At 45.6% G+C, this 15,518-nt stretch overlaps 1 protein-coding gene across 1 annotated transcript; it reads right to left on the bottom strand.

Annotated features, from left to right (window-relative positions):
- Positions 1-1,444: 1,444 nt before the first annotated feature.
- Positions 1,445-3,063, bottom strand: LOC124666638 (putative 12-oxophytodienoate reductase 5). Its single transcript, XM_047203979.1, has 3 exons — positions 2,968-3,063; positions 2,450-2,895; positions 1,445-2,093 (listed from the first exon to the last, which is right to left on the bottom strand). The coding sequence occupies exons 1-3, from the start codon at positions 3,024-3,026 to the stop codon at positions 1,510-1,512; spliced, it is 1,089 nt and encodes a 362-aa protein (XP_047059935.1). The 5' UTR covers positions 3,027-3,063; the 3' UTR covers positions 1,445-1,509.
- Between the last annotated feature and the right edge of the window lie 12,455 nt (positions 3,064-15,518).

Genomic DNA, 15,518 nt, shown 5'->3' with positions numbered 1-15,518 from the left:
CTCGCTCGGTTGTGGTGGCGCGGGCTGCGGTGGTTGGCGGGGGCGTGGTGCTGGTCGTGCGGCGGCGTGGCGGCTTCGAGATCCAGGCGTACTCGTCGTGGGGGTGGTGCTGTCGGGCGCTTCCCCGGTGGCCGGTGACGCGCGCGGACGCCCCTCCGGTGGATGATGGACAGGGGTGGCGCTGTGCGGGGCGCCAGCGACGACTTTGTGGAGGCGTGGAGGGTGGGCTCGGGCCGGGGCAGGGGCCCCTGGGCCTTCCGAGCTCCGATCTGCCCCCAGATCCAAGGGCGCTGGCAGCCAGTGGCTGCCGGCAGCCGATCTGGCTGATGGAACTCCCTCTCGCCGCATCTCGTCTCGGGAACATCGCTACGGTGTGGTGCCTCCTTCGTCGATCTGAGGTGTGTGTGCTTGGACGCCGGGGCGGCGGCCCTGGAAGGTGGGAGCTTGCTGGTTGGCAGGCGTGCCAGAGGCTCGGGTGCTGGCCAGTGTCCACGGCCGTGAGGGCGGCGTGGCGCCGGCGAGCAGCGTGTTGCGGTGGTGGGTAGACCTTTTGGGTGGCCCAATATGTAGATGGTGGAGGGATTTTGCCGAGGGGAAACCCTTGCCCTCTTAGGCCATGACGGCGACGTCCGCGGACGCTGTGACCTTCCTGAAGACGTCGCTGGGGCTTCTCTCTGTCCATCTACGGGCTCTAGGTGAAAACCCTAGATCCTCGGATCGGGCGGTGGCAGCACTCCGGTGTTGTTCTCTTCTTGAAGACACCGTCTTGGAGCCCACAACACGAGGCTCTCCGATGGTTGTGACGAAGGTGATTCTTCCGCGATCATCGGCAAGGCTTGCTCTGTGCCCTTCCCTTGTCGAGCTTCCTTGGTGCTACTTCTCGGTCTGTGAGCAATACGGGTTGGTCCCCGGTGGTGGTCGGCTTCCGGTGGAGTTTCTGCGACGGAGGGGCGCTGTCGACGGCACGCGTGAAAATGGCTCGCTCTTGAGTGAGCTCCGGCCCGACACTGTAGCTTCCAGCTCTGCTCCGAGTCCTTGTAGGCGTTTTGGCTGAGCCCGTTGGTCGCGCTTCCGGTTGTAGCTTCTTTGGTAATTCGTGTGGGTGTGTGGTCTCGATCTATAAGCTGGGTTCAGCACTGTGTATCGGTTGTCGCCATTGGTGGCTTTGTTAATTTAATGTTGGGCACTTGTGCCTTTTATCTAAAAAAAATATACCCGACAACCCTTGCTTTGGTTAATTAGCTAGAGAAAATAACTAGACATCCTCCCAAAAATGAAATGCAGCTACAAGCTACCAGTAAGAACAAGTCCAGGTGAGCTCCTAAACCACTCCCAATATATTTCTTTCAACTCTAGCAGGACCCTCAACATGATTTCACTGATTTAATCATTTGAAACGGCAATAATACTTTTGTTTATTGTTGGAGAATATAAAACACTCACACATACTTCATTATATTGACACACAATACAACTGATCGTGTCAAAGAAAAAAGCTACACCCAATGATTATTCGAGGAATGGGTAGTCCGTGTAGCCGACAATAGGGTCCGAGATGTAGAAGGTCATCCTGTCGTAGTTGTTCAGCTCTGCCCCGACCTCAAACCTCTTTGGCAGGTCTGGGTTTGCCAGGAACAGCCGCCCGAATGCCACCAGGTCAGCATACCCCTCAGTGACCACCTTGTTCCCTTCCGCATATTCAAACCCACCATTGGCGATGAAAGTCCCCTTGAACGCCTCCCTATACGGCAGCAACCGCTTCGGCACCACCCGCCGTCCCTCCACCATGGCCAACCTTGGCTCGATCATGTGGATGTAGAGGATGTCGTGGTCGTTGAGCTTGGTGGAGATGTAGAGCGCGACGGAGTGAGGGTCCGAGTCGTGCGACTCCATGTAATCGGTGAAGGGGGAGAAGCGGATGCCGACACGGTGGCCGCCAATCTCCTTGGCTATGGCGTCAACCACCTCGAGCGCAAAGCGACACCGGTTCTCGAGGCTGCCGCCGTACTCATCGGTGCGGTCATTGACGCCGTCCTTGAGGAACTGCTCGATGATGTACCCGTTGGCACCGTGAATCTCCACGCCATCAAAACCTGCCACACCCAGCAAAGCAAATGAATTTGCTCTATCATGTTCGAGAATACATAACCTTTTAAATGTGGGTATGGTCTTTGAGGCCATGCTTTGACCGTTATTGTATTTTGTACACAGAGTTGTTAATTTGTTATAATTAAGTTGTTAATTTTGTACACAGACTTTATTTTGTAATCGCTGAAGACAGCTCGTGTATCTCTACCATGTACTATTTATTATTATGAATATATGTGGTATTGATTGTTAAAAAAAAAGTTGTTCAAGAACTGATGTTTGACTGAACATTTCTTTCGGAAAACTATGCATCTTGGAGCCTTCCTGAAGTCATCAGCGTACCGGCGTGTGTGGTACGTACCGGCGTCGATGGCGTTCCTGGCGGCCTTCCTGAAGTCATCGACGATCACGGGAATCTCCTCCACCGTGAGCCTCCTCGGCGGCGAGAACTCCTCGAGCCTCCCATCGAAGCTCATCTGTGGGCCCACCCCCTTGTCCGTGCTGGACACGGGCGCCATCCCGCCGGGCTGGAGCTCGCAGCTTGACACGCGGCCGCAGTGCCAAATCTGGCAGAAGATCACGGCGCCCTTAGCATGGACGGCGGCGACGATGGGCTTCCACGCCTCGACGTGCTCCGGCGTCCAGATACCCGGGGTGTCGCGGTACCCCTGTGCCGTGTCGGAGACGCCCGTGGCCTCAGTGATCAGGAGGCCGCCGGCGGTTGCCCGCTGCGCGTAGTACACGGCGGCGTGTGGCTGCGGGACGTTGCCGTAGGAGCGCTGGCGGGTGAGTGGGGCCAGCACGACTCTGCATTTCATTTTAGTAAAATTTGAGTTGTTACACATGTGGCGGGGAAGTGGACTGAAATTGGATCTTTACCTGTGGGAGAGGTCGAGCTGGCCCATCTTGTATGGCGTGAGAAGAGGGATGGGCTCCATTGTCGCACTAGCTTCTTGAGCTTGAGCTCTGACCAATGGCAGCAGCTGCTAGCTAGCTTGAGTGGGCTGCAGGAGGAAAAAGGTGAGTGGGGTGGTGGAATGAAGGTTATGATGAGGCAGCACATCCATTTATAGATGATATATATGGATTCGTGTGAGGTCGATGATATGATGCCGTAAGGGGTTATACTAATATGAAGGTGATGTACTGTGAGTGGAGATCCGGCTGCTAAGCCGCCTTGATTTGTTTATCACAGACACCGTGTAGGCAAGGTAAGCATGGAAGAGAAAGGGCATTTCACATATTGTAATGGATTGTGCACCGATCAGGATGCAGCAACAATTTGACAAGGGGACATCAAGTTACGTTTTTTCTTTACCGTTTTAGTTTATGAGGTAAGACTGAGAGAGACAACCACCAAGTGCTCGATTGTTTTGGGGGAGTTAATGACAGCTAATTAATATCAAGCTGGTGTAAAGTAGACTCAGTGTCTACAACAACGCGACAGCTCATACTAACCTGATCTCACTTACTGACTTACTCCCTATATTATTGTTTGATCTAAGGAAACTAGCAATATATACCTACCAGAAGGAGAAAAATGGAAACGCACAAATAAATAAGAGTTACTGAATTGGCGATTTTGACTATCCATGTCTTCCCGAAATCAGTGCTCCGTTCGATGACTTGTCCGCGAAGGACACGCAGAGTCATCGTGGCGGGGCTCACGTCTCCTAACCCCGGTCACACAATGTATCGTGTCACCACAAGTGTTCTTCCATTGTCTTCATCACTTTGCCCTCGTTCTTCTTCTCAGATTTTTGTTTGGCATAAATGACAAATAATTCTTACCAAGCTGATGTCAAGTAGCCCAGTCTCTATGACAACATGACAACTTATGGAAACTACAATAGTGATATTATCTCATTTATATTTATATTTTTAATATAAAAGAACTACTACTCTTATCCATAATAACCTAGTAAGTACTAAGTTAGTACAACTTTTATACTTTCTCCGTTTCACGGAGACTGTCTAAGATTTATTAATATTTAGATGTATCTCACGGACCAAGTTTGAAGATATGTCGGATGCTTGTTCCAATCAGTCTGGGTGGATTGTCGTGTTCCGGAAGGCCCTGCCGGCGAAATTCATTGTGCGAATAATGCCTGAAGATTGCTGGATTGGGTGGTTTTGGTCGTGCGCACCCATGTTTTTTATCTGGCCGTTTGGTTTCAGAGGGGCGCTTCAAAGCTCTGCTGGTTGTTAATATCATGGAGCTCGTTTTCTTTCCATGGTGCTAGCGGAGAAGGTCATCAAGCCGAGATCGATGGAATAGCAATGATGGTCGGATCTTGGTGCTGAGGTGGAATTGGCTTGGCGGTTCGTGACTTGTAACAACGACTGGTATGTGGGGGCGACTGCACATGAGAAGTTCAGAGTCTTATCTTTTAGGGTGAAAATCTAAGGTCTGGCCTTAATTGGTTGTGCCTGGCAATGTTCTTGTTGAAGGCATTGTTTTGAGAGAGATGACTTTCTTTAGGGTAAAAACCTAAGATCTATGATCGGGCAACGACAGCGTTTGTGCACTGTTTCCTTCTTGGAGGCGTCGTTTATGGAGAAGCTGAGCTTCTAGTGTTGTTGCTGCTTCAAGTTGTGGATCTCTGTAACGGAACCTTCTTTTCTGTAATTCTTTTTCTCATTTTTGGTTGTGTGCATCCTTTATGTCATTAGGTCATGATGTTCTTACAAAGGCTGGGTGTAATTGGTATCTCCGCGATATTAATATATGCTTTTTACCGAAAAATAGCATATAAATACATTTAAATTTTAACAAATATCATACAACCTTCATAAGACGGAGGAGTACTAAATTTCCAATACTTATTATGGATTGGAAGGAGTACAATATTTCTACCAACACAACAAAAACAATTGCCATAAGCTAACAATTATTATCACGGATGACAATGGGACATCAAGTTATGCACACATAACACCAATCAGGGCGCAACAACAATTAGTATCACACTTGACAACAAGGCATCAAGTTATGTATTTTTTTGGTGTTAGTTTACCATCCGAGAGAGCTAGCCAGTAAGAGCATCTCCAACAGTCGTTGTATCTAGCGATGTATCCAAAAAAGCGACTAGTTTAGCGCGCGAGAGGTGCAAATTGTTGCTCCAACAAATGCTGCAACCGGAGCTTTAAAGTGGAGTGCACTGCAAAAACGCTCTCTCGTGCACTATATCTATCGCGCCGGAAAGAGCGCGCGGTACAAATAGTGCGCAAAAATAATTACCTAGTTTTACAGCTCCAAAATTTAGAGCTTCTGTTGGAGGTGAATATGGCCTCACGCGCGAAACACGGATGAAGCACGCTGCAAAGTGCTTTTATAGCGCTAAAATTTAGCGCGACTGCTGGAGATGCTCTAAGTGTTCGCCCTAGTCGTCTTTATCATCCTCTACCCTTGTCTTTCGTCTTTCAAGCTTTCAAGAAAACTCAGTTTCTACAACATGATACTGCTATTATTTATTCATTCATGTTATTGTTACCCAAGTATCCAAGGAAACTATTACAACTCCTGCTAAAGTAAAATACTGGAAGCCTATATATGCATGTATAACAAGGACCTTGGAAGTAAGTACAATGCCTACAGGATTTTCGGTTCATGGAAATGTGTTGTAAAACGTAATCTTCGCAATGAGTAGACATATTTCAATTTATACTAGTACAAATAACCGTGTGTTGCCACGGGTCCTTAAATTTTATTTCTCTATATACACATATAATTCACAGTTCACTATCAAAATTAAAAACAAGTCAAGGATATCATCATAATACCGAACACAATAACAAGACAATATTATTGTACATCTGCGTAGTTTCAAGTTCTTAGTCTTCTTGTTACTCTTGCGCAGTAAGTCTCACACATGTGTTCTGGGCCATCATAACTGTCAACTGAATAACCTCTGCTTTTGGATGTATTATTGTTTCACAAAACATGTGTGCTTCAAACACATGTATAACTGAAGAAATACTTCGTTTTTTATTGGTCCAAACAACAATTGATATTCATAAATATCGGGAGACAACCCTAGATTTTAGCCTTCTACGTCATGCCCGTGGCGTTGTCACTGAAAACAGAACATGGAGAATGGTGATTTCATTTTGTAACAAGCATCATGACTTATCCTTCTTACTAACACTGACTGTGAGGACAACCAACATTTGCTTTTTCTCTCCTTTTCTTTCTTCCTTTTCACCATTCATGTCTCTACTTTCATGGTGATTTTCTACCATGTTAGCTATATTTCCATAAGATAATGCCACTTTCATTATTTAAGTATGTCCATGATAAACATAGATGTGTTGATCCTAAATCGATTCTTTTCTTTCTTCCTTTTCACCATTCATGTCTCTACTTTCATGGTGATTTTCTACCATGTTAGCTATATTTCCATAAGATAATGCCACTTTCATTATTTAAGTATGTCCATGATAAACATAGATGTGTTGATCCTAAATCGATTCCAAAAAAGTGCAACCGAACATAAAATGCGAAGGAAAAGAAAATATACAGTCTCTCTTTTTTGACAGCATGTTTTAATAAGAAAATATTATGTAAGTAGCGTATACAAAACTACATTGACAATTTCTTGCAATGCATATGATAGTTTGTTCTAAAACCTATCATTATTCCTCGTTTCTTTCCTCCCATAAGTGGCATTTGTTATGTGGCTCATTCTGTAGGGTAGCTAGAAGCTTAATAAGATGGCTTCAATAAAACACTTGACTTTCATGGACAATAAAACTAAATGCACATGCATCTGAGCGGAAAGGCTATCCAGACACTTCTACAAAAAATGCTTATAAAATTTTATCATAAAAATTAAATAAGATATGATGTAGCCAGAAGAATAAGATTAGCTCCCGCAACTACAGATGCAACAAAAAAAAATATTATTCGATAAAGGAGCATAGCCTCAACCTCTGGATCAATGGATGTACACGGCTTGCTTTATTAATATCAACGTATCAATTCATGAAGAATCCAACATCACTTATTACAGTCACGGATAAGCTAAGGTCGATACATGAATCAACCAAATGAAAATGTGGCAAACAGAAAAGCTATGCATTTGCTATTCTATTAAGATGCCGCCACCCAGTAGCCTGGAGTCCTGAGCAACTACTAGCATCCGGTTGCATCCAATAACCATATCCTCCCGCTGCTTCAACGGGAGAAGGAAAACCCATTACTGAATCAAATGATCAGCTCGCCGGATAACCTGCAAAAAATTAGTTCCACTTTATTTGTTAAAAATAATATCATTTCTACTCCTCCAAATAGCCCAACAAAGAGCTGAAACTCCAATCCGAATTTTCTGTTTATCATCCTTCCTCACACCATTTAGTCATCTACCAAACATATTAGTAATATTAGCTAGTGGAGGAATGTTATATGTAATGTAAGGTACATCATACGTCATATTATCTTCGCAAAAAGGGTAATCAATAAACAAATGATTAACGGTTTCCGTGGAATCACAAAGACAAAACTTTTGACATCCCTTCCACTTCCGTTTAGCTAAATTGTCTTTAGTTAGAAGCACCTTATTGCTAAGGAACCACATAAAAATTTTAATTTTTAAAGGGATCTTTAATTTCCATAGATACCTGCGAAGGTAAATAGTATGCTCATTCATCCAATCAAGGTACATAGACTTGACTGAAAAAATACCTGAATCAGTAAGTTTCCAAACAAACTTATCCGGTTCAGACATTAAGTTTATTGTAATTAACATAGATGTAACCATTTATTATCATTCAAACCTCTTCTAAAAGAAATATTTATAGGTTCAGTAGCAAGCATTGTCGATAGTAGCACATTCTTTATGTTGAACAATATTATGAAGTGTCGGATATCGATGAGATAAAGGCAAATCTCCGATCCACACATCTTCCCACAACCTAATAGTTGTTCCATCCCCAACTCTGAAATAGCCTCTCTTGAAGAAATCGTCTTTAACATGCATAAGACCTTTCCAGAAAGGTGAATCAGTAGGTTTAACTTCTACTTGTGCTAGCGTTTTATTTTTGAGGTATTTGTTACATAAAATTTGCTGCCACATACCCTCCTCCGAGAGGAGTTTAAACATCCATTTGCTAAGTAAGCATTTGTTTTTTAATTCCAACACCTCAATTCCCAACCCAACTTGATCCTTTGGTCTACATAAAATATTCCACTTAGATAATCTATATTTCTTCTTGTGCTCATCAGATTTAGAAAAAATTGGATCTATAATAGTCTAACCTCTTCCTCGCCCCAATTGAGATTTCGAAGAAGGAGAGCATAAACATATGAAGACTTGTAAGAACCGAGTTAATCAGAACCAGAATGTCTCCATAAGACAACATTTTGCTCCGCCGGCACCCTAATTTGGATGCAAACCGATTCTCAATAGGGTTCGACTCCGCATTCCAAAGTTTCCTATAATGTACAGTAATACCCAAGTACTTTAAAGGTAAGGTTCCAGATGCAACAAAAATCATATTTTACGCTAGCCAAGTTAGTATATTTTGAATGTGTAGGTGTGTTACTCTTACCAGCTGACATAGGTATGCCGAATAAAGCACCCGAGTTATCTGGAGAAGACGTGAGGCCCACAACCCAAAACTTTGGAGGCCCAGAAGCCCCCAGAACTTCGGATAGGGAAAGTAGAGTCGTATTAGGAGTAATGTAGCAATATAGGAAAGGCCCAATGTGCCTCTCGCAGTTTGTAACTTACACGGCATGAAAAGCCTCGGCTCCACCTCCTATATAAAAGGGAGCCGAGGGAAGAGAAAAGGATCGATTCAATTGTCAACAAAGACACCGTAACTTTAGTCGAAACACCTTTGTCGGCTAAAACCTTCGAGATCTACTTGCCCTCTATTTCTTACGAAACCCTAAGTCTACAATCCGTAGGCATTGACAAGTTAATCTCTTGTCAATTGGCGCCATCTGTGGGAATTGGAGGTCGCAAGGTCATGATTTCGATGGCATCGTCAACATCATCGTGCATCGGAATGCCTTGATGCTGCTTCAATGCAATCGTCCAGGATGCCAGCTTAGGACGAGGCAGAAAGAAATATGCACAACATATGCGCGGGCACGCAGGGGCAGACGGCCGTGTCTTGGTACGAGCGAACGACAACAATCTTAGATGTGTCGGGGGAGGGTAGGGGCTGACGAGAGGGTGGAGACCGCGCCGCCGCTGTGAGCTGGGAGATGGGATTTATGTTAGCTAGGGTTTGTGAGGAGCGGGGAGAGGCAAACTGAGTCTTTTATACGGCGGCTGTGGTGGGATTTGCGGGACGAGGCCTACAAGATCTGCACGGAGTGGAATAGTCGGGCCGGGCCGGACTAAATTTGGGCCGAAAATGGAAGCCCGAGCCCGGCCCGATTGTTGCTTCGGGCTATAAAATGAGGCCCAAGCCCGGCCCAAGGTGCAAGTTTAGACCGGCCCAGCCCAGGATTTTCGGGCGGGCCCGGGCCGGGCCGTCGGGCCGGGCTGCCCATGCCCAGGTATGGTGGAGATAGCCTCACGTCACCAAAGACTGTAGGCCTGGACCGACCCGGCCATCAGTAGGCCAATTTTGTTCGTTCGACTTTGGCACGTTGCGCACTTGTACACGGCCTCTGAGCACGAGTGTGTTGGCATTTTGCGCCTTTGCGGATGCTATTTTTGCGAACCTCGATTGTTACCAATGACCGCATATATAGCCGTTAATTTATTCCACGCCGCTAGTGTTCTTTCTCCATCGATGTCGCTATGAGCTTTGCAGAGGTCGCACGTCGCTGGCTGGCGAGTCGCTAGCTGCTTTTATATTTGTCCATCGATGTCGCTATGAGCTTTGTAGTGGTCGCACGTCGCTGGCTGGCGATTCACTAGCTGCGTCTCTATATATACACTGCGACACACTGATACACTACAAGCAACGCGATGGACGGAGGTAAACGAGTTCAACCTGATCTTGCCGATTTTGTTCCTCACCCTCCCACCCGTTTGCATGCATATGCCGATCTGGAGGAATCAACGGAGATGACGTTCGGGAGCTTTTGCCTCCTCGTTGGAAAAGAAGGATCGCATAGTCTCGCGGCACTGATTTTTTCGGGACCGTCAGCGGTCGATTCTGATTTCTCGAAATCATCAGCATCATCCATCGAGTCAGGCGACGAGGAAGTTTTGCCGCCATGCTTCACCAAGCCCGCCGACGGCGGGGCACTCACCTATCTGTTCGATGACATGACTTTCGGATCTTTCACGGACTCTGATCTGGAAAGCGACTCGGAAAGCTTCAATAACAACAACTTTACCAACCATGGCTTCACCAACTTCGACTTCATCGACAACTCTGCTGATAGTAGGGAGGTCTTCGCCGATCTATACGACAGTGTCACCGATCTTGAGGCTGATGAGAAAACAACTGCAATATATCACCAAATCTGCGCGATTGGGGGAACAAGCCGACAAGAGGATGAAGCGTCTGAGGCTTTCGATGATTTGGGTAATCCTTACATCGATCCCGCAGATCTCACACGTGGAACTGGCAACAAGTACATCGGAACCATGCCGCGAGAAAAAGTGCAGCTACCGCAGGAAGCGTGGGATAGAGCTCAGGGAGCCATGGATGGCACGGAGCCGATGACCACTACAGCTACGCCGCAGGCATTGCAAGCTTATCAATATAAAATCGCTCGTTCTAAACGAGATCTAGAAAAACAAATGGCAATACTCGACGAACGAAGAGCTGCATCTGCTACGTCAAGCGAGCGCAGAGCCAACCTGAGTCGGCACTCGAGGACTTCAGGAGATAGTCACAGGAACACTCGTTCAAGAGCAAGATCTCGACTGGCGCAGACGTGCCTAAGCAAGATCAGGAGAACTTGATCCAAAATCTCGACATGTCCTTTATGTCAATCGACACGAGAGGGCACAACATCCCAAAAACCCCGGAAGCAGGGTATATGGTGACACACGCTTATATAACTAGATGTTTCCCCGCGTGTTGCTGCGGAAATGCTTCTAAAACTGTAGCTATGAAATACTTTTACTGCATGTTAAATAATAATTATAGTAGTGATATTTTCCAGCCTAATTGTCTTTGAGAAATTTTGGGGATGTAAACCTCTCTTGTGGTGGTGGGGAGATGGGGACACCCGAGCACACGCTCATACACTTATTGCAGGTACCCGGTGAAAATAGTACTACCCAATGGTATAATTACATTAACAGCTTAGAATATTTTCAACTAAGTTTATAATATAGTAGTATGACCACCCAATGGTACAATTACATTAACAGCTTAGAATATTTTCTTACATTAGTAAATAAAAAACTTTGAATGAAAGACAATCGAGAAAGAATGATGTTGCTTCATCAGACCCTTCAATAACAAACAAAAATGATAATTTGCTGCTAATAAAGACAATTTTTTTGCAGATGTAGCCAAATGAGTTGGTGGAAATCATATATTTAGCTAAACATTATATGATGAGCACCGACTACGACATGGTTCGTGAAGGCAGCGTTCAAGGACCATGGGAATTCTGGGAAGCCTCATTCCTCGCCAATGATTTACCATCACACCTAGCCAACGAATTCATGAAAAAAAAAGTTATTGTATATAGTAAATCTGGACACAAAGAAAGAAAAAATAGGACTACAATGTAATTCATGGTTAAAATATCTAACCTTAAATAGTCAGGGCCAGAAATGTATTGCTGACGATCCGGTGTTATTTCCTCAAGGTTTCTAAACTAATCAGATCTGTAAGCAATTATTGGTTTGAGAAATTAGAAAACATGTCGCCATAAACTATAAAATAAGTAATATACATAAATTAGAAAAGAGAAACTTGTCAGATGGAGTAGTTTCGGTCGATGCAAGCGCTACTATATTTTTGCAGCAAGAGAAGTCTAGATTCAAGGTGACATGCATAAGGTAAAAGTCTACAGTTGTATTTCTATCACGCATTTAATCAAACAGTCTCATTGCACCTTCCTACCAACAGCAGGTCCCTGCAATTCTACACGAAAACAAAGTCAGGACTCAGCACCAAACCTCATGCGATCATCATGGGAGAGAGATAGAGCTTGTACAAGCTGAGAACAGGTAAAGGGCACGACAATGTGAATTCCGGAAACGCAGCTAGTGGACCTGGACATGATGTCTTCATAGGCTGGATCCGCGAAGTTAGAGTTCGGAAGGAATTCGACCAAAGAGAGTCTGGACCTGGACTGGATAATTGGAACGGAGAGACGTCGATGTGGTGGCGTATGCGCTGTGCAGAGTTGGGAGCTCGCGTGGATGAGGATTTCAGGCAATGTCTGGTGGAGGTGTGGAGGTGGAAGGAGAATACTATATGGAGGCATGCAGCTGCCCGCTGGCCTGCCTCGTCGGTTACCGACGTTAATGAGTTCTTCATTACTGCCGGTAGAAGAAGCGTCTTGAGGAGACGAAAAGTATACGGCTTTTGTGTGTTTCAGCTAGGACCAAACAGAACTGACCGAACCAAGCGAGAGATTGCTGATGTGGCAAATGGTACAGAATGAGGTGGATGTGAAACTGATGAAATGATGTGGCATGCTTGCATGTTAAGAGAAATCAACTTATAGTGGGTTGCTCCTATTTAGATATTATAGATGGCATCCAAACCACCTCAAGAGGATCCTAGGGAGTCACTGTACCAGATGGCTATGGCAGGAGCCGGTATTATGGGGGCAGGAATAGCAGGAAGAGAAGTTGCACCACAACCCGTAAGTGCTCCACGCAGAAATAGTCCAAGACAAAATAATCCCCGGCCCGCTACGGTGGCGGTGCGAGACGCTCCAAGAGATGGTGACGCGAGGAACACGTTGACCCAGGCTCGAGTCGACAGAGCACGAGAGGAGAGGAATCACGAAAATAGAACATGAGAACATCGACATTCACCAGAAGTTAATGATGACGACTTGTGCGGACTCCCTTGCTTTACCTGATGGGTTCGCAAAACTCGAGTGCCCTCTAGCTTCAAGTTGCCTGACAACTATAAAAAGTTCGACGGACTGCAAGATCCAGAGGATTGGCTAGTCGATTACCTAGAGACAGTGAAGCTGATGGGCAGAACTAGGGCAACGGCCATGCAGAGCATTCAGGTCCACCTCAGCGGAGCCGCAAAATCCTGGATGAAGAAGCTACCAGAATGATCCATCGACAACTGGGAAACTTTCGAGGACTTGTTTGTGAGGAATTTACGTTCCACGTGCAAGAAACCTGCATCAATAGAGCAGTTAAGGACTTGCAAGCAGAAGTCGGATGAATCGATGAGGATGTACATTCAAAGGTGGAGCATCATAAAAAAATCAGTTGAGAACGTGCTCGATCAAAGAGAAATCGACGCGTTTGTTGCGGGAATCTGAAGAATAGATCTAATCGAAGAATTGGGTAGGTCCAACCCAAGAACAATAGTAAACCTCATGGAAATAGCGAATCGCTGGGCTGATGGGGAAGATGTTGTTCATAACAAACAGCAGAGGTCACCCGAGGAGGACCGCAACAGAAATAACAATCAAAATAGGCGAAGTTTTCGCCACTTCACAGATTATAACGGTCTCAACCAAGTAGTGGCTGGCTTTTGAGGAAACAGTGGAGGAAATCATCGGGACGATTACCAAAGGAGCAATGATCAGTGCAACGATCATAGAGATGCACCGAGTTCCAGCAGGCAAAATGGTCGGCCAAGGTTTCCAAGGCCATACAAAATGTCACCCGAAGATCTGCTGAATGCGCCGTGCCAGATGCACTTTTTGTTGGAGATATGCCCGAGAGGCAATAATAAAATAGTTATTGTTATATCTTAGTGTTCATGATAAATGCTTACACCCCATGCTATAATTGTATTAACCGGAAACATTAATACATGTGTGTTCTGTAAACAACCAGAGTCCCTAGTAAGCCTCTCGTTTAACTAGCTTGTTGATTAATAGATGATCATGGTTTCCTGATCATAAACATTGGATGTTATTAATAACAAGATCATATCATTAGGTGAATGATGTGATGGACACACACCCATAGTAAGCATAGCATAAGATCAAGTCATTAAGTTCAACTTGCTATAAGCTTTCGATACATAGTAACCTAGTCCTTCGACCATGAGATCATGTAAATCACTTACACCGGATGGGTACTTTGATTACATAAAACGCCACTGTGTAAATGGGTGGTTATAAAGATGGGATTGAGTATTCGGAAAGTATGAGTTGAGGCATATGGATCAAGAGTGGGATTTTTCCATCCTGATGACGGATAGGTATACTCTGGGCCCTCTCGGTGGAATATCGTCTAATTAGCTTGCAAGTATGTAACAAGGTCATAAGAAATGACATACCACGGTACGAGTAAAGAGTACTTGTCGGTAATGAGTTTGAACTAGGTATGGAGATACCGATGATCAAAGCTCGGACAAGTAAAGTATCGCGCGACAAAGGGAATCGGTATCGTATGTTAATGGTTCAATCGATCACTAAGTTATCGCTGAATATGTGGGAGCCATTATGGATCTCCAGGTCCCGCTATTGGTTATTGATCGGAGAGGAGTCTTGATCATGTCTGCATAGTTCACGAACCGTAGGGTGACGCTCTTAAGGTTCGATGTCGTATAAGTAGATTCGGAATATGAGATGGATACCGAATGTTTTTTAGAGTCTCGGATGGGATCCAGGACATAACAAGGAGGTCCGGAATAGTCCGGAGAATAAGATTCATATACGGGAAGTCATTTTCAGGGTTACCGGAAAAGTTCAGGATTTTTCGGTATTGTACCGGAGGTTCTAGAAGGTTCCGGAGGGTACCATAGTGGGGCCCACCTATCCCGGAGGACCAACATGGACCGGAGGGGTCGCATAGGCCCACAAGTCCCATGTGGCTGGATCAAGTGGATAAGATCAAATCCCTTGAAAATATGGACTTAACTTGGGGGGGGGGGGAGTTTCCCCCCTTGTTTTGGCTGACCCTAGGGCTTGGAGGAGGGGCCAAGGCAGCCCCCCACGCCTATATATGAGAGAGGGGAGGGTTGGGGTGCAACACATCATTCCCCAAACCCTAGCCGCCCCTCTCTCCCTCCTCCTTCTTCCTGCGCAGGCTTGGCGAAGCCTGCAGGAATTTCTCCTCCACCTCCACCACCACGCCGTCGTGCTGCTGGGATTCTTAGGAGATCTACAACACCTCCGTTGCCCGCTGGAACAGGGAGAGGAAGGACTTCATCAACACCGTACGCACGACCGAGTATGGAAGTGCTGCCGGATTGCAGCACCGAAACTATCGTCTACATCAACCACGAGATCTGATCTCGTTAAGGCTTTGGATCTACGAGGGTTAGTTCCCATCTATCTCGTTGCTCCGATCTCGTAGATTATATCTTTTCTTTTCCATAGATTGTATCTTGGAAATATTCGTCTTTGC

Source organism: Lolium rigidum, chromosome 1, assembly GCF_022539505.1.
Source record: "Lolium rigidum isolate FL_2022 chromosome 1, APGP_CSIRO_Lrig_0.1, whole genome shotgun sequence".
In the NCBI taxonomy this organism is placed as follows: Eukaryota; Viridiplantae; Streptophyta; class Magnoliopsida; order Poales; family Poaceae; genus Lolium; species Lolium rigidum.
Note: the sequence above shows the minus strand (reverse complement) of the source record. Positions and strands in the feature narration are given on the sequence as shown.